This window comes from Cynara cardunculus (genome assembly GCF_001531365.2).
Source record: "Cynara cardunculus var. scolymus isolate 2C chromosome LG 10, CcrdV1, whole genome shotgun sequence".
Classification (NCBI taxonomy): domain Eukaryota; kingdom Viridiplantae; phylum Streptophyta; class Magnoliopsida; order Asterales; family Asteraceae; genus Cynara; species Cynara cardunculus.
This window is the reverse complement of record NC_037537.1, coordinates 1,589,368-1,607,014: the sequence shown is the minus strand read 5'-3', so window position 1 is coordinate 1,607,014 and position 17,647 is coordinate 1,589,368. Positions and strand designations below refer to the sequence as shown.

Sequence of the window (17,647 nt, the reverse complement as noted above, 5' to 3'; positions counted from 1 at the left end):
CATAATTTTTCATTTTGTTCATTTTTTTTGTAATTATGAGAGATTTATTAATCATTTTTATTGAGGAGTGTGTTAATCATAGATATTATCATCTTCATTATTTTAATTTTAGAGAAATATACATGAAACAGTTTCAATTAAATTTCATTAAGTATTATATGAAACAATTTCATAACCATATATGAAACAACTTCATCAAAAAAAAGTATTATATGAAACAACTTCACAAGATTAAACAATTTAATGAAAATTTTTCATAAGATCAAACAATGAAATCGATGGATGAAAATTGTTTGCAGTTTGTACAAATTGAGTGGTTTGCATTTGATCGCTCCCCTCTCTCTCTCTCTCTCTCTATATATATATATATATATATATATATATATATATATATGGAGAGAGAGAGAGAGATGAGCGATCAAATGCAAACCACCCAATTTGTACAAACCGTACAAATCTCATTCAACCAATCATAATTTTTYATTTTGTTCATTTTTTTTGTAATTATGAGAGGTTGATTAATCATTTTAATTGTGGAGGGTGTTAATCATGGATATTATCATCTTCATTATTTTAATTTTAGAGAAATACATGAAACAGTTTCATTAAAATTTAATTATAGTATTATATGAAATAATTTCATAACCATATATGAAACAACTTCATCAAAAAAAAGTATTATATGAAACAATGTCACAAGATTAAATAATTTCATGAATATTTTTAATGAAATCGACGGATGAAGGTGATTTGCACACATATCAAAATTTAATCTAATCTTCTATGAATGATACAAAATAATTCTTTCTTCCATGTGTGGCTGTGGCTTTGTAGTCACATAAATCGTTGTGGATTAATCCAAGCACTTGGTTGTATTTTTCTACAGATTTATGACGATGGCTTGTGTACTTAGATCCAATACACACTTCACATTTAGTCTTAATTTCCATTGAACACTTAGGTAATAATCGAAGTTTCATCATCCTTTGTAAGGATTGGAAGTTTACATGTCCTAGAGGAGAATGTCATAAAGAAGAGTCAAACATGAACACGAAATCAAATCTTAAGTCTGCAGTTTTATTGCTATTTACAATATTTACATTGTCATTGTTTGGTACAACACTTAGCTTAAAGAGCCCCTCATCTAGGTAGCCTTTTCCAAATGTGCTTCGTGGCACCAGTATCAACCCACCAATCGGTCACCTTGGTGACCATCAAAGACTTAATTACACCAATGAATTGATTTGGAGAATGGACAACACTGCTTGGTGTGGGTTTACATCAACACCTTCTCCATTAGGGCTTCCTCTTTCGGCACCACCGTGATCCCTCCTATGGCGGGAATCCTTTGCTTGATGGCCTGGTTTTCCGCATACCTAGCAGCTTGAGACACATTTCTTGAAGGGATTTCTTTGTGTGGATGAAGGATTTAAAGCACTGGAATGATGCTTGACACCCACAACTTTCCCTGTTCCCTTTTGAAATTTTGTCTTACCGGTAATCATGTTTGCATCGTTAAATAGTTATCCTCCTCGACCCGAAGCTTGAGTATCAGTTGCCCAAAACTCATATCCTCGGTTGAATGTTTAAGATATAGTTTAAAATTCTTCCAAAATGGAGGTTATTTGTCAATAATGGAACCAACAAAGAAATTTGATCTTATACCTATTCCTTAAACTTCCAATTCATGGACCAAGACTTGTAGTTCTTCTACTTGCTTCATGACCGATTTTGTATCGTTCATCTTGAAGCTTAAGAATTTCCTCACAATGAATTGCTTGGAACATGCGACTTCCATCTACCCGAGGCCCAAGGCCCATCTTGACCATTAAGATGTGCTAAACCCAATTCATGGACCATCTTTCTCGTGGAGATTATTTATAGTTTAAGTCAAGGTAGAGATTTGATGAATGCCTTATTCCCATACAAGGTGAATGATTCATAGGCGACTTGTTAAAGTTGTTAAGGGAAGTGGCGTGAACATGGGATAAGTCGATACACTGATCACGAGTTTGGACGTGAGATGTGACGTGATGCCACAAAGTTGGTTTATGTTAGATTACTTGACTAAGTAAATTTGGAAGTCGCATTCGTAATGGTTTGAAAGAACTGGCGAGCTCTTAGGTGACTTGGAACTCGTGTTTGAAGTTGGCTTTCAGCAGTGACAGTATTTAATGTATTTACAGGGCTTTAAAATGCTCCTTCAATCTAGTACCAAAAACATAATATATACAGTGGATCCTTTGAGCACCTTTGCGCATGTTTTTTTTTTTTGCTAGTTTTAGGTTTTCCATGTAAATCTCGGTGCTCTCTCTTCTCTATACTTACTTTATATTGGTTTATTTGTCGCTCGCCACATATTGCAAATGTTGATTACGTACTAGTTTGGAACACAAACCGTTACTATGTTATTTGATCAATCATTGATTTGTGCACTAATTGCTATTTGGTAAAACTAGATTCATTTATTTGGTTGCACTTTAAGCATCTAGGTGGTTCAGGTGTCGTCATTGGGTGTTCTGTTTGGCCTTGCTCCACAACTACAAGTTATCTTATGTTTTGAACGTACTAAAAAAAATCGTTTCATAAGCAATAAACAAGCTTATTGATAAAGATATTTCATATAAGGTTTCAATAAACTCCATGAACAAATCTTTTAACTTTTTTCCAATGACGCCCTTATAATTTACATAAACGACTAAAAACCTTGTTATTTAAATAATTTTATGTCGTCATCAAGCATATCAGTTAGTTTTCACTAGCTTATCTGGAACTTGAACAACTATATGACTTGAAGAAGTAGCTTAATGACACATTAATCTAAACCTAAAACCCAAAGGAATTATTTGTATTCAAACAACATCTTCCGTTTCCATTTTCTCAGCCTCAAACAACAACCAAGTGTTGGTGGAATCAAAACAACAAGAAGAAAATTAATGAAAACAAAAACTGAAAACATAAAAAACAGAGAACCAAATCAAAAAATCAAGAAGAATAGGTCCACCATTCCTTCTGGTTTCCTTTTCTTTTCATCTTCGCAGATTTTGAAATCCCAACTCCTTCCTTCCATAAGCCTCCAATTGGACATCTGCATCTCAATGGTAATATTTCAAAAAATTAAAAAAAAAAAAGAAATCAGTTTCAGAAAAAGTGGAAACATTGACACCATGTTTGGTTTCCTAACAAAAACTTTAGTGAAATCCAACCAAAATCCCAAATATGACAGTGATTTTGTTACAAAATGTAAATTTAGTGACAGGTTGAATTACTTGACAGTGTAATAGATGAAAAAGTTCGTTTAATTTGTTAAAAAAGAAACATAATCGTTTTCATTTTATTTTCTCGTTATCCATCCGATAAACAGACGTGGTATTTGCAATTATTCATATAGTATGTGGTGAATAATGAAAAATCAAGGTAATTAACAAAGTTGACCGTTTTCTAGTGGGTGATGTATCCCACATTGGATACACAATCGAGTAATCCACCTGCTTTCATCATTTGAACCCGATAAATTCAAACAGTTTGATTAGCTTTCCATCAAATCCTACGTTTAGAATAGTTGAAAGCATATCACCAGGTTTAGTAAAATCTAGTTTTTTTTTTTTTTCCCGTAAAATCAACAAGAATGCAAAATATAAAGAATAGAGTACAGAAAATTAACCGGCACTTACTTTTAGAATTCTAACTAAAATATCTATAATTCGACTTCAACAATAATGCTCCTCTATGAGTGGATAAAAGTAAAAGGTGAAAGTGGATATCAACTCTTCAAAATAAAAACAAACCTATTAACCATTTAAAAGGAAACCCAGTGAAAGATTCCAATCAATAGCTCCAATATTATATATATATATATATATATATATATATATATATATATATATATATATTTATATATAAAGTTAAGTTAAATAGCAACCAAATAACATAATAAAAAAATAGTGGAATTACATATAAATTTACACTAAAATCACGTGTAAAGTCATATGTAATTCAAACGATTTTTACCGGCCATGTTGCCTACATGACCTTGTGTTACCCATAGTGTAAATGGTTGTTCTCATGTTCTCTCTCTCTCTCTCTATATATATATATATATGGAGCATTTGGTTTTGTAAGAATAAAAGTTATAATAAGAATTGTGTGAATAATTATCAACCGTTGGATGAGTTGGTTTTTTATTTTCACTTTCACCCTCATTCACAAACATTTAACATACCTAAAATCAATTTCACATATATGAATTTGGTTAAAGTTTCAATGATAGAAATAGGTCAATTAAGGTGATGTTTTGTTCTCGTGTTCTTACCATATCTCTTATTCTCATATGATCTCATGTCGATGATATATATATATATATATGTATATATATATATATAACGAAGTTAAAACGAAGAAAAAGATACTTGTGACCATCGATCCTACTTGTGTGTGTGTGATTGACTGAAGAGAGTAGTGGAGTACCTTTGGGAACACAAACAGGTGGTTCTTCGAAAAGAGAAAGAGAGAGCTGTTTAAAAGCCAAACCAATATCAAACAAGATCAATCCAGATGATGGATCAATGACTTTAATACCCTTCACAGGCAACCAAAGAAACAGCTCTTCTTGAGACAGACCCTCCAAACCAATGAGTCCACCATAGCTCAGGTTAGCCCTGACTACACTCTCAAAGAAAACCCTCGTCTCAAACTTGGCCACACATGGCTCCTCCAAGTAAACTTGTAGACAGTCATTTTGGTCAAGATCATATGACTTAACGTTTTGCGGGAAGAGCCCTGCTGGTAAGCCCCTACTCTTCAGGAGATCATGGATTGAGTTACAGGTTGTAAGGGGTACAAATGGAAGAAAAATGAAGATAGATACAATGAGTGTATCTATAGGCAGATTGTAATGGTGGGGTGTTGCTGCCATTGTTTGTTTTAAGTTTCTTTGGTGAAGTTTTTGATGTTTTTATTTTGAAAAGAGAAGACCAACAAAGAACAGTTTGAGAGGGTCAAGGGTCTCATGGGGGTAGGGTCCTCACTTTCAAAGATGATTCCTTAAACTTGTTTCTTCCAAAAATACCCTCTATAGGATTTGAAGATTTCAACATTGTTTTCAATATGATTTGGGATCTCATATTCCATCTAACTTTTTGCTATATGAATTGGATGCACAATTACATACTTATTTACTCTACATCAAGTTAAATAACAATAAGAAACATAAAAAAACATATTGTTAAAAAAAATATAAGACTTTGTTCAGTTAAACTTAATTATATATAGCTAAAAGAAAAACAAAAAAGATCGATTGGCAGTTCTGATTCATGTGATCTGTGAGGACCAAAATTCAAGCATGCCGTAAAATACATAGCAAGATATAAGAAGAATCAAAACTAGTATTTCTATGATTTAGAGGTTGTTTGACAATTGTTGAATGGTTTGATGCAGAATAATTAAGTGATCAGAATGATTAAGAGGGTCTCATGATATAATACAAAATGAAATATAATTGTTTGGTAATTGTGTACAATGAAATTAGGGCTCTTAATGGTTAAGGGAGATTCATGATACAAAATCATTTAGAAGGTTTTAGAACCATTAAGAGACAGACCTTTTTTGTCAAACAAGATTCACCTCTTAACGATTCAGAGATTGCCTCTTAATAGAACTATTAAAAGGTAAACAAACAAGTTAACCCGTTATTACTTAACTTTTGATGCATTCCCTTATGACAAAGAGCTTAATAGGTTGAATCATAATTGTAGAAGTTTAATTAAGAAGGAAAACAAAGGGTATTTTTGTCATTTTGGTGTGAAGTTGGTAAGAATAATATGAAAACAGAAAATTGAATGGGGACAAAGATAAAGACAGGGGGGGGGGGGGGGGGGGGGGAATTGTGTGTAGCTTAAGGCTAATATAATCTAGTACGCACATATATTTTAATAACGAATAATTATTATCGACACTTTTTATGTCATGTTGTCTTAAAAAAGGGAAATTTGTGTACAATAGTAACTTACTTTTTGTTAACTAACTTCTAACTTTTGTATTTTTAGATACAATTATAAAGTGTATTGCTATTTTTTGTAATTCAATGCACAAAATTAGATATAAAGCAAATCACAAAAATCTTCCATGTGTTTTACCAAAATATCGGTTTTCTGTCACTTGATTTTAGTAACCACAACGATAAATGGTTTGCATTTCGTGGTGGTTGTTATTACAACGAAACTGGTTTTATAGGATGCTTAGATATAGAATACTTTATAAAGTATAAGTTTATAGGATCAAACTGTAAAGCGTCTTATCTAAAAGCATTCTAATAGGTTTATAGAATTCATTTAGGCGTTTTAACAAGCTTTTTAATATGCTTTTAAATTAAAATGTCATATTAGCTACTTTTATAGGATTTTCTTGGAAAGTGTCCAATAAACCCATCTTTTATAGGACACTTAAATAATCTCGTATAAAAAAGTTGATACGATATTTTATTTTAGAAAACGTTCTAAAATTTGCTAAAACATCTTATAAACATGTTGTAACATTTTTAGATAAGATTCTCTTAGGTTTGGTCCTATAAAGTATTCTATTAGGACGCTTAAATATTTTAAGTGTGCTATAAAATCAATTTTGTCTTAGTCTAAACATCCGTTAAGTGGCATCATCTGCTCCTCGTGAAGTTCATTTTGGTCATTTACCAATTTTCTTTAATTTATTAATATGTTTTACAAAGCCTTAAAAGTAACCATTGTGAATTACATTGTTCATCCTAGTGTTTTGCCCGCTTTTTTTGCCCCTAAAGTTCATCAATTACACGATTGGTCTTTATTTCGTGTTTCGGAGTCTAAAATCGTCCCTCGAGTTAATACAACTAGTCTAGGCTCCATTAAGTCAGTCATGTAACATCATGTGATGGAATTTTGGTATGTGATAAAGAAGTGATGAAAAATTATAACCTAAATCAAAACTTTAGTATGAAATCCCTAAAAGCCTTTCTGAGTTATCGTTTTCTATTGTTCACATTTGTGGTGAGGCGGTTCTCCTAAAGAGGGTAGCTGGGAGGTGATGGGGTTTGGCAGGATTTCATCGAGAATGGTGATGGAGTTTTGCAAGAGTACTAAGGGTAGGCAGGTTCATTTGCCAGAGAAACGAAGAGGTGAAGGAGTTCACGCCTCTAATTGGGTTATTAGGGTTACAAAAAAAAAAACTAAATCCTTTTCGTTCATAAGATTTATTGAAAAGTTTACAAGTGCGACATAACCACTGATAAGTCCATAAAGCATCCTTGTGGTTTTCATTTCCACTAAAAATTGTCCCTAGAACTAAATTCATTAAAAAAATGTCCCTTAAGTAAGGGCATCTTTATATGTTTTCCATTTTCCTAATTCTCTTGTAAACAATTTAAAAAGTATATTATATTACAATATATTTACCCAAAATGGTCCCTAGATTAAAAGACCATTGTCACCCATGTTGCTTTTTCTACAAATTTCTTTGATGAAACCCTTATCTTTCTATCTCCGACTTCCATCTGCCCCTCCCACTATTCTTCTTCTCCATTTCATCATAAGACAAACACTTGAAGCTTTCTTCTCCACTTCGGTGAAACCCTCAACTTTGTGTATGTGTTTTCTAGAGGCGAACGGATAGGGTGTTTCCAGTTCCGAGTATTTCCGCATACACCGTTTCTTTTAGAGGGCATAAACCCAGATTTCAAACCAAGGAGAAGGAAGGAGGGGCATTCTAAGCAAAGCCCTAAGGTTGTCCTCTAGCGATCTAGGTTTTTTGTCCAATTCATCACTTCCCCATTTCTTGAAGAAGGTATAAACCCATATTTGGCAACAATAAAAAAAGAGGTATAAACCCGTATCGATGGTGGAGTTCATAGGGGATGGGTTCTTACCAGTGCTAGAAGGCTGATGATGGAAGGCTAGGAGCACAATGACGATGGGTTAAATTCTACTATACATATACATGTAAAATCACGTCGCCGACACACCTTTGCATTGACCGTTGATGTAAAATCAAAGGGTAATTTTGAATGTGATTTGGTTGTTTTCGTGTTCTTTTATTTAATTATTGTTCTCGTTTGAGCCTCCCTCTATATATGTATATCTATATATAAATTAAATAATATATTATTTTATGTATATATATATAATATAATATATGTTTACTAGTTTCTATAAGAAAATTCACCAATGGCGAAAGCACTCTATTGGGCAAAAAAGGCTACCGACTTGGCCTACTTTGACTAAGCTATTCTTCTCATTTTGAGGAAATGCATCTCAGGTACATCAATTAGTAGGTATGAGAGGATTAATGGGAAGCAGTGAGTGGAGATTCCCCWGCAGAGAGCCGGATGAGGGGAGTAATTGCCATTGTAGCATGTGGGACAGAGGGCTCGTGGTACCTGCTGCCTACCCTTCCTCCTCGTTTTCGAGAGGGATGATCAACTCCGCAAATATCGATCGAAACTTATTTATATATATATATATATAATATGTTTATTAGTTTCTATAAGAAAATTACATAAATGTGTAAAAAAGGCAAAGATACCCCTTATTTAGTGGACATTTTTTGAGCAAATTTAGTGTGAGGGACCATTTGTAGAATAGAGTGAAAATCGCAAGGATGCTTTCTAGACTTATCAAATATTAGGTCCCACTTTTTAACTTTTCAGTAAACCTTAATTAAAGAACAAAAATGGAAGTTTACTCATATATATATATAAAGCGCAAATTGTATTAAAATGTAACTTACTTTGTCTAAATTCCTATTTTGGATAACCTATTTTTAAACCCTTCATTTTGATACTTAGGAAGTAAATTTTCAACTTTTAAGTACCCGAGTAACCAATTTAAATGGTAATTGATTATCATGTTGATGTGGTATGTGACATGGCTTATAACATTTTTCAATGATGTGAATGTTTTTGTATAAATCCAGATGAAATATGCTTTACTTTTATTAAAAAGTTATTTAATAGAATACTGATCTTCCCATCTTCATCAAAGAACCTAAGTTTTCCATCTTTATCTTAGAACCCATATTTCCTAACCTTCTCCATCTTCATAATTCTCCCAACTTCAAAAAAGTTACAAGAACTCATCAGATTATTCAGTTTCAAAGATGCAACTTCAAAAAAGTTACAACAAAACCTAAAGTTCCTATCTTCATCTTAGAACCCAGGTGCTTGTTTATGCAAGTTGAGGGGCCTAGATTGTCCCTTTATGGGACTCAGATGCTCCCCTTAAGGCTTCTTCCAGCTGTAAAAATTTAGCAAGTCTAAACAGTGACTAAACTTGCTAAGTGGTATTGGCTTCATGAACATATTAGCGGGGTTTTCATGCATGCAGGACTACAACAGTCAGAGTGGATATAATCAAGTGTGCTCTTTGTTCTATCAATGTCTTTAGTGCTTCTTTCTGAAAAAACAATGTTCATAGAACTCAAAGTTTGTAACTTTGTGGCCTAACAGAAGGTTTCATTTGGATAATATCCGCATCCCCTTTTTACTCATGTGACCAAGTTGCAAATGCCACAACTTAGTCATATTTTGGGAAGTTCCTGATGGAGAAGCTACACTAGTAGAAGCAATCAATGTAGTACCGTGTAGGATGTACAAGGTGTTTTATTTGACTCCTTTCAATATCATTGATGATCCCTTGATTATGTTCATGACTCCACCTTCACCTGAAAACTTACAAACCTTTGTGTCCAAAACTCCAAGAGATATTAAGTTTTTTGTCAATATGGGATATGTCTAACTTCCATTAGGGTTCTGATTTTTCCATCATCTATCTGAATTCGGATGCTTCCGATACCTACGATTTTTCAAGAAGCATCATTGCTCATAACAACGTTACCTCCATTGAATTCCTCATATATGTCGAACCATTCATTGTTAGGACACATGTGATGCGAGCAACCAAAATCCAGTACCCACTTATCAGTTTGGTGAGGTATTACGTTTGCCATGAGAAGCATATCCTCTTTGAAATCACTATCTATTCCACTTTATGCAACAGCAGCCGTTGGACCTTTATGTTTTTTCTTCGTACAGTTGATTTTCCAATTGTCGGATTCTTTACAGTAATTGCAAATGTCGTTTTCTTTTGGTCCCTTGGGTTTGAATTGTTTCTTGATTTTCTTCTTTCCAAACAAGGAGCCCTTTTCACTGCTGACCATTAAACTAGCAACATGATTTTCTATTGCTTCTCCAGATGCTTTATGGCGTAATCTTCTAGAATGTATCACTGACCTCACTTCTTCTAGAGACAGTTTCTTTTTGATAGCTATATTTTCTTGGATGAAAATTAATTTTAAGAAGCCCTTATCTTAATCATTTTGTGAATAATGTCTTTACTTAACACTTGTTTTATTTTGTAGAGCCAACCCAAATCAACTTATGGCCTAACTTATGTGGACTTCATCAAGCCCAAATAAAGCCCACATCTTCTCCACATTTTTGATCGGTCAGAAGAGTTTGGAGAGGAGGCATACGGTAACAAGACGTGGGATCGAGAGGGAAGGAAGCGGCAACAGTTCGTGGGTTTCAAAATGGAGAAGACGTGCGGTGCGATCGATCGGATTGGAGAGGAACGTGATCGAAGACAAGGGGGTTGGTTCATTATAAAAGGCGAGAGGTTCACTGGAGAAAGGGGGTTAGCGAGGGAGAGAGACGCAAGGGTGCAGAGGACGGCAGGAGGCTTTTCGATTGAAAGGAGTCGGAGACGAGAGGTGGACAGCAGGTGGCTGTTCGATTGAAGAAGACAGAGACAGCAGGGGCTGTTCACTGGAAAAGGGCTGTTCGAGAGGAAGCGGACAGCAAGCTGTTGGATTGAAGAGACAGTCGCGAGGGAGAGAGACGGAGGCTGATTCGAGAGAGACCGAGAGTGAGACAGCAGCTGATGGTCGGCTGTTCGATTGAAGAGACTAGAGGCGAGACTGAAGCGGACAGCAGGGGCTGTTCGATTGGAGAAGACGACAATCTTTCTCATCAACTGATTCTTACGGTAAATCCTAAAACCCTTAGAATCAGTAACCTAGTTATGTTTTGCTAAGTTTTTCATTCCAACATTTGGTTTAATTAGGTTTTGATTTGTTATTGCCTTGAGATGTCATTGTAAACATGTTTGAACAAGCTTATTTGCTTGATTTCTGAACTCAATGTTAATCCTATTTGGATTTTTAATTAGTTTAGCTAACTGATTGGAAATCTTTTATGGAATGGTTATTCAAAATGCTTAGATACGTAATTGTCTTAGAGTTTTGATAGAGTAACAATAGTATTCATTTGGTTTCGATAAGGTTTCCGGATTGAATATTTGAAATCTTGCGATTAGAGCCTCGATAAGCCGAGCTTATGAGCTTATGGCTTTGAATTGGTAACTTTTTCTAGTCCGGTAAAGCTAGTCGCACCTATGAGTTTAAGAGCTTATTTAAACTCGTATTTGGGGTTAAGGGTTGATTAGAGAGCTTGTTTTAATCGATGATTTTCTATGGAAAATGTGGGTCGTTAGAGCTTGTTAACGATTAAAGCCAATTCGGGCTTGTCCTTTCAGTTTACATTTTTGGAATCGATGATAGGCACGAACATCTTAACCGGTATTAAATCGATGTTGGGATTTTAATCAATTGTTTTAGTTTATATTTTATTGCATTTTTAGAGTAATTAATCAAATCCAAACCCCCCCTCGTAATTATTAGTATTTTTACGTTTTCACCGTGTACTTGATTCGCTAGTCGTATAACGTTAGACCGAGTCTCTGTGGATTCGACCCGACTTACACTACTACAATTTTGGTTGTAATTAGTCGTTAGTTGGAACTTATTATTTGGTGGACTCGGCATCCGTCACTTTTCCAGCAACAAAAGATTGCACAAAATTGTCATACGATGATGGTAATAAAACCAACAATATAAGGGCAATATCCTCGTCATTTATCTTGAGTTCTATATTACAGAGGTCCAGTAATATAGTATTTAGTTTGCCAAGGTTTTCTTTTAGAGGTGTACCTTCCATCAGAGGAATACCGAACAAACATTGCTTGAGAAACAACTTGTTAGTTAGAGATTTTTTCATATATAAAATCTCTACTTCAACCAGAGACATGATGTCGTTTCTTATTCTGCTACCTCGGTAATAACATCATCGGACAGGCATTCTAAAGATTTAAGACCGTGGTCGACTTTAACGTTTGCAGGTTCTTTTTTAGATGCCTTAGCTTTCTTCTTCTCTTTTGATAACAATGTCCATAGTCCTTGCGACTTAAGCAAAGCTCTCATCTTGATCTGCCATAGACTAAAATTGTTTCTTCCTGTGAACTTGTTGATTTTTATGCTCATTGGTGACACCGTTTCACCTGATTACAAACACGGATGAGTAATGGACCGAACCGGATCGGATACCGAAAAGGTTCTCTTGACTGTTTCCCAAGTATGGAGGCTTCACAAGTTTCATCTAATTTGTTGATGTTAGTCAGTCCCAAAACCAAGTTGTGTTTGTGCATAAAATTGAAGTACCCAAAGTTAACATGTCCAAACCTTTGATGCCATAGAAGTGAATTCTGTTTTGTGGACATGTTAAAAGAAAATAAGGTGTCCCCTTTGAAACTGAGAGGAAACATCTTATTTGTGGTCATATTGACCCTACCCAGTAGAATTCCATTTGGATCTCTTATTTCACAAGTGTTGTCTCTAAAGTGAAGATCATACCTCTTTTGAAGGAGTTGTCCCACACTGAGTAGACTATGTTTTAAATTAGGAACAAAGTAGATGTTTGATATTTTTTGTGTCCTATCTTGGTTTCAACTGTAATCTCCCTAATCCCTTAAACAATCAATCTCTTGTCATCTTTAGTTCTTACTTCCTTTTTCTGAGTTTCATCCAATTGAGTGAAGAGACCTTTGTTGTTTGTCATATGGTTGCTACATCTACTGTCTATATACCATATCTGTTGATGCTTCTTGGGTATTAAGTATCATAAACATTGAATCATCTTCATTGTTGGATTCTACATTCATGAAAGTAGATCCTTTTTCCTCTGCAATTCGTTTTCTGCAGTATTTGGCAATATGGCCAAATTTTTGGGAGTAACGACATTAGACTGGTGTTGTGTTTCTTCCCTTGAACCTTTCTTTATTATCAGGCTGTTGGTTTCTATCAAATGATCTGCCCCTTCTTGTCCATCTGATGAATGTAATTGGAAAGCTTGTTCAAAAGGTGAGGTATGGAACTGCCTCATCCTCAATTCATGTGATTGTAAAATTCCAAGTAGATTTTCGAGTGACATGAAGGCTAAGTTCTTAGATTCCTCGATTGCTACTACTATGTATTCGAATATTCTTGTAAGGCTTCTAAGGATCTTCTCGACTACCCTTCTGTCTTCTATATTTTGCCCATTCAACCTTAATTGATTGAGTATCAAAATTGTGCGATTGTAGAATTCTTCTACAGTTTCTGAGTCTTTCATCCTGAGTGCATCGAATTCGTATCTTAAAGTTTGTAGTTTCACTATTTTTACTCTGTCTTCACCTCGGTATATCTTGTAAAGCATGTCCCATGCTTCCTTTGCATGTGATACGTTCGAAGATGATTTCATCTACAGCCTGGTAGATTATATATAAGGCTTTCCTGTCTCTCTTTCTTAAATTTCAAATTTCTTCCTCTTGTTCCTCTAACATTTCACTGAATTAATCTGGATATTCACACCCTTGATCAACAACATCCCATAGTTCCTGGGATTCAAATTGTACCTTCATTTGAATGCTTCAGTGATAAATAGTTTTTCCCATTTAATTTTGGGAGTTGAGGGTTCAGAATTGATTGAAGCCATCTGCATATATGGCTCTAATACCACAATGCTGGAATAAACCTTTTATTGTACAATGCTCTTATTAATCCAAATTCATATAGTTACAGAAAACAATATACATGAATTATATAGAGAGATTGGCCAAGGGTTGCAACCCTTTGAAACCAAAAGACACCATTGTTTGTATGACAGTTAAATAACTGTCATACAACTACTAACAGAAATTAACTAACTGTTAAATAACTAACTACCATGTTAACTAGCTTATGTTTTAACATAACACTGATCATTGATTCCTTTTGTTTTCAGAAGATTCCTATTTCTTCTCTAGTAACCTTCATCTTGTAGGGTTTGGTCGGATGAAAAATAACCAACCTCATCACTTTTCGACATTGATGAAGAATGATCAGAGATGATAATTTTAGGAAATGACATTGAAGGTTTAGGCTTCGAAAGGGATGTCCGTTCACCTTCAAGCATAAAAGTAACTGATGACATAGTGGGACGATCTCTAGGGTCTTCTTGAATGCACAGTAGAGCAATGTCCATCCATTTGAGAGCCTCATTAACTCGACAATCATCCTTCAGATTTCCATCTATCAATTGCTCTCCATTGCCTTCTTCCAATAACATCCGTGCCTTTAATTCACAAGATATGGTCGATGATTAGATTCGAGTAGTATGTGCTTACTCTTTGAACGGTACATATCGCTATTCAAATTTGTTGATTTAATGAAGAAGTGAAAGAAAATGTATCCACACAAAATTTGAAAACGAGAATTTCTTGAAACCAATATCAAGTACGTGTCGGTTAATGAATTGTGTACTTTACATGGCACGATAAACACAAAGGCAAAGACGAACGTAATTGACCTACATAGGAGAGAAGGTTTTGATCATGCTCATGGTGGAGCAACCTGTGGTTCCTTTTGCCAGAAATTATTTCAAGCAGCAGTACACCAAAACTATACACATCGGATTTGATTGAGAATAGTCCTTCCATTGCATACTCCGGTGCCATGTATCCGCTATGCCAATGTCAAACAACAATAGAGATACCGTTAATTAGCCTAAATATATGGATAAGAGATTTGTCATAAACATATAGGATTCTTACTAGGTTCCAACAACTCTACCAGTATTAGCTTCGATTTGATTCAATCCAAATATTCTAGCAGTGCCAAAATCTGATATCTTAGGGTTCATCTCCTCGTCCAATAGCACGTTGCTAGCTTTTAGGTCTCTATGTATGATCTTGAGGCGAGAGTCCTCGTGAAGATATCGTAGCCCCTTTGCTATTCCGCTTACTATCTTCACACGCTTAGCCCAGTACAGTTCCTTGGCTTTTCTTGAATCTTGCATCATAACATGGAAACAAAAATTACACACAATTATATAAACGTAAGGTGTCATAGCAGGCTGTTGAACAGAGAGAGCGTCGGAAGGAAAACAAACCAAAGAGGTAGGTGTCGAGACTACTGTTAGCCATGTATTCGTACACAAGGAGCCTTTCGTTTCCTTTGATACAACAACCTAAAAGCCTCACCAAATTCTTGTGCTGCAGTTTTACAATTAGTTTTACTTCTGTTTTGAACTCTTGCAGTCCTTGACTTGAGTTCTGGGAAAGCCTTTTCACTGCTATCTTTTTACCATCGGACAGCTCTCCCTGTGATCAAATGTGTTACCCTTCAATTTCAACAAACAGAAGAAAAGAAACAGGATAACATTATGGTTATTACCGAATAAACAGGACCAAAACCACCTTCTCCGAGTTTATTTGCATGTGAGAAGTTGTTTGTGGCCACATGCATTACACTTAGTGTAAAGTAAATCATCTCTCCAGTGTCATCGTCTGACACGGCAAACAGCTCTTCTCCTGCACCAAGAATGTAAATCGACGTCTCAATGGGTGAACGTAAACTCCCCTAATACCAAAAACAGACCATGATCTAGACATGTATTACGAAACAAAGATAGATAGAGTCAAGTTTACTGCTGACCTTTCTCCCTGTGGATCCGGATACCCTTTAGACGAATAGCAAAGATAGAGAGAGTCAAGATTACTGCTGTGGCTGCTATGGCTGGTCCGATGATGATTTTATGGGATATTCTTTTTTTTCCTACAAGGATCACAATGTCAAAAGAATAAGTGTCGACATCAAATCTAAAAGCTAACAGGTAATTAAAATCAATGAAAATGAATATGAACCTCGAAGCTGAGGCGTTGACAGCGTTGAAGGTGGAACTACAGATAAAGATTGGTTATAGAAAGGAGATGTTTGATATCTTAAGAAACATGAGTATCGGTAGTAAACTCTTCCATCAGCACTTCCATTAAAACGAACCCGTAGATATGCAGTAGCACTCGATAAACACGCACCACATTGTTGCTGAGATATAAATGGACTACATTGCATAATACCATAAATGGTATTCGCAGAACCTGGTACATTCATATTACCGGAGGCATATTTTCTATGGGAACCACCTCTTGTTGCTTGACTTCGCAACTGATGGAATAATTTCTTCATTGTCTGATAGAATGGAGCCCTGCTGATTATATTATGGTGGCTACTCCCATAATATACAAGGCGCTCAAAGTATTTAACATCCATGTTGTCGTCAACATTGTCTACCAAGGAGCTATTAGAGTAGCTTAGTATGCAACCATCATACCATCCTGTTGCTTTCTTTTTTTTGAGACAATCTTTTGTTAGCTGATTGATAGCATGGGCAACACATTTGAGACAGGTATCCTGATTAAGATCCCCCCTGCATAGTGCAAGAGCATAAGCACTGCTCGGCTCATCGCCTTTTGAATGATGTGAAGACGACATAAAGAAACCATTTTCATTTGTTTCGTTAAGAATAGATAAGGCAACATCGAGGTTCTTTCCGTATGCACTGGTCTGTGTATAGTTTCCGTTGGTTCCGCACTGATGGCCTCCCTGGGCGATGGCAAGACCAGCAAGATATGTGAGAAAAGAGATCAGAATTAAAACTACCCCTCGATTCGGAAAAGCCATTACAGTTTTTTGTTTATCAACTTCTGGTTACAGCCTGTATATAAATGGGAACTCACTTGTTAACCACAACTTCAACTCATGAATCTTCAAGCCCGTAAACCTCGTCGAAGATTCAAACAAGACTTCAAAGTCATAAATAAACAAAGGGGATCTTCATGACTTTTAGGCAACTTTAGAAGATGAAGCAAAAATTCTAGGCTGAAATTCTCGAAAATAACTGGAGTGGAAACCTTCAAACAAGCCATGAAGATTCCTACGTTTGCAAATGAAAAGATGTTTTAAGAGATTCACGATGTCACTTTCATGTGCCTTGTAATTTACCAAAAACAGACAATAATATTCATCCTCAAGAAAGAAAGTACTTCGATCAGACAATTCAGTTTTCTATAAAAAAAAGTCGTACATCAGACCATGGTCAAGTCATTAGAAATATCTCAAATGGTAAGCAGCATACATCAACGTGGGTCCATACAAGGATTATTGAAGGAATTTTCCTAAATCATGAGGAATCTCAAGGAATTTGCATTTTCTTGGCTTAACAACACAATAATCTCGAATCACCTCTTCTGAGTTTAGTCCCAAGAACACCTCAGCCTTTCAATAAGCTTTCTTTCAACTCATCACTCGTACTTATATTTACCTGAGTATTTATTTATTTTTGTAGTATATAGTATCCTCTTTTTAATAAACTTAAATAGGTTTCATGTATTTTTAAGAAGCAATTAACGTATTATTAGGTAAAAATCATCAAATATTTTCTCTGTCACGAGCAAAAATACTAAAACTTATTCATAACAGCCAACAGGCGAATGAT

The 17,647-nt window shown here is 35.2% G+C and overlaps 2 protein-coding genes across 2 annotated transcripts; both read right to left on the bottom strand.

Annotated features, from left to right (window-relative positions):
• Positions 1–2,808: 2,808 nt before the first annotated feature.
• Positions 2,809–4,928, bottom strand: LOC112519897. Its single transcript, XM_025128211.1, has 2 exons — positions 4,468–4,928; positions 2,809–3,088 (listed from the first exon to the last, which is right to left on the bottom strand). Exons 1-2 carry the CDS (start codon positions 4,913–4,915, stop codon positions 3,030–3,032), a joined length of 507 nt encoding a protein of 168 aa, XP_024983979.1. The 5' UTR covers positions 4,916–4,928; the 3' UTR covers positions 2,809–3,029.
• A 9,206-nt stretch (positions 4,929–14,134) lies between these two features.
• LOC112519137 (cysteine-rich receptor-like protein kinase 25) lies at positions 14,135–16,833 on the bottom strand. Its single transcript, XM_025127123.1, has 7 exons — positions 16,017–16,833; positions 15,872–15,927; positions 15,547–15,732; positions 15,263–15,473; positions 14,925–15,162; positions 14,685–14,835; positions 14,135–14,446 (listed from the first exon to the last, which is right to left on the bottom strand). Exons 1-7 carry the CDS (start codon positions 16,831–16,833, stop codon positions 14,135–14,137), a joined length of 1,971 nt encoding a protein of 656 aa, XP_024982891.1.
• Positions 16,834–17,647: the final 814 nt, after the last annotated feature.

Bases quoted from the DNA above. Each gene is read 5' to 3' on its own strand.
- LOC112519137 (XM_025127123.1), bottom strand. From the start codon at position 16,833: ATGGCTTTTCCGAATCGAGGGGTAGTTTTAATTCTGATCTCTTTTCTC. The intron at 14,836-14,924 runs GTAAGAATCCTA...ACATTGGCATAG, and splicing joins GGTAGAGTTGTTGGAACCTA to CGGATACATGGCACCGGAGT. The intron at 14,447-14,684 runs GTAGGTCAATTA...TGTGAATTAAAG, and splicing joins ATCAAAACCTTCTCTCCTAT to GCACGGATGTTATTGGAAGA.
- LOC112519897 (XM_025128211.1), bottom strand. From the start codon at position 4,915: ATGGCAGCAACACCCCACCATTACAATCTGCCTATAGATACACTCATT. The intron at 3,089-4,467 runs GTACTCCACTAC...ATTGAGATGCAG, and splicing joins ACCTGTTTGTGTTCCCAAAG to ATGTCCAATTGGAGGCTTAT.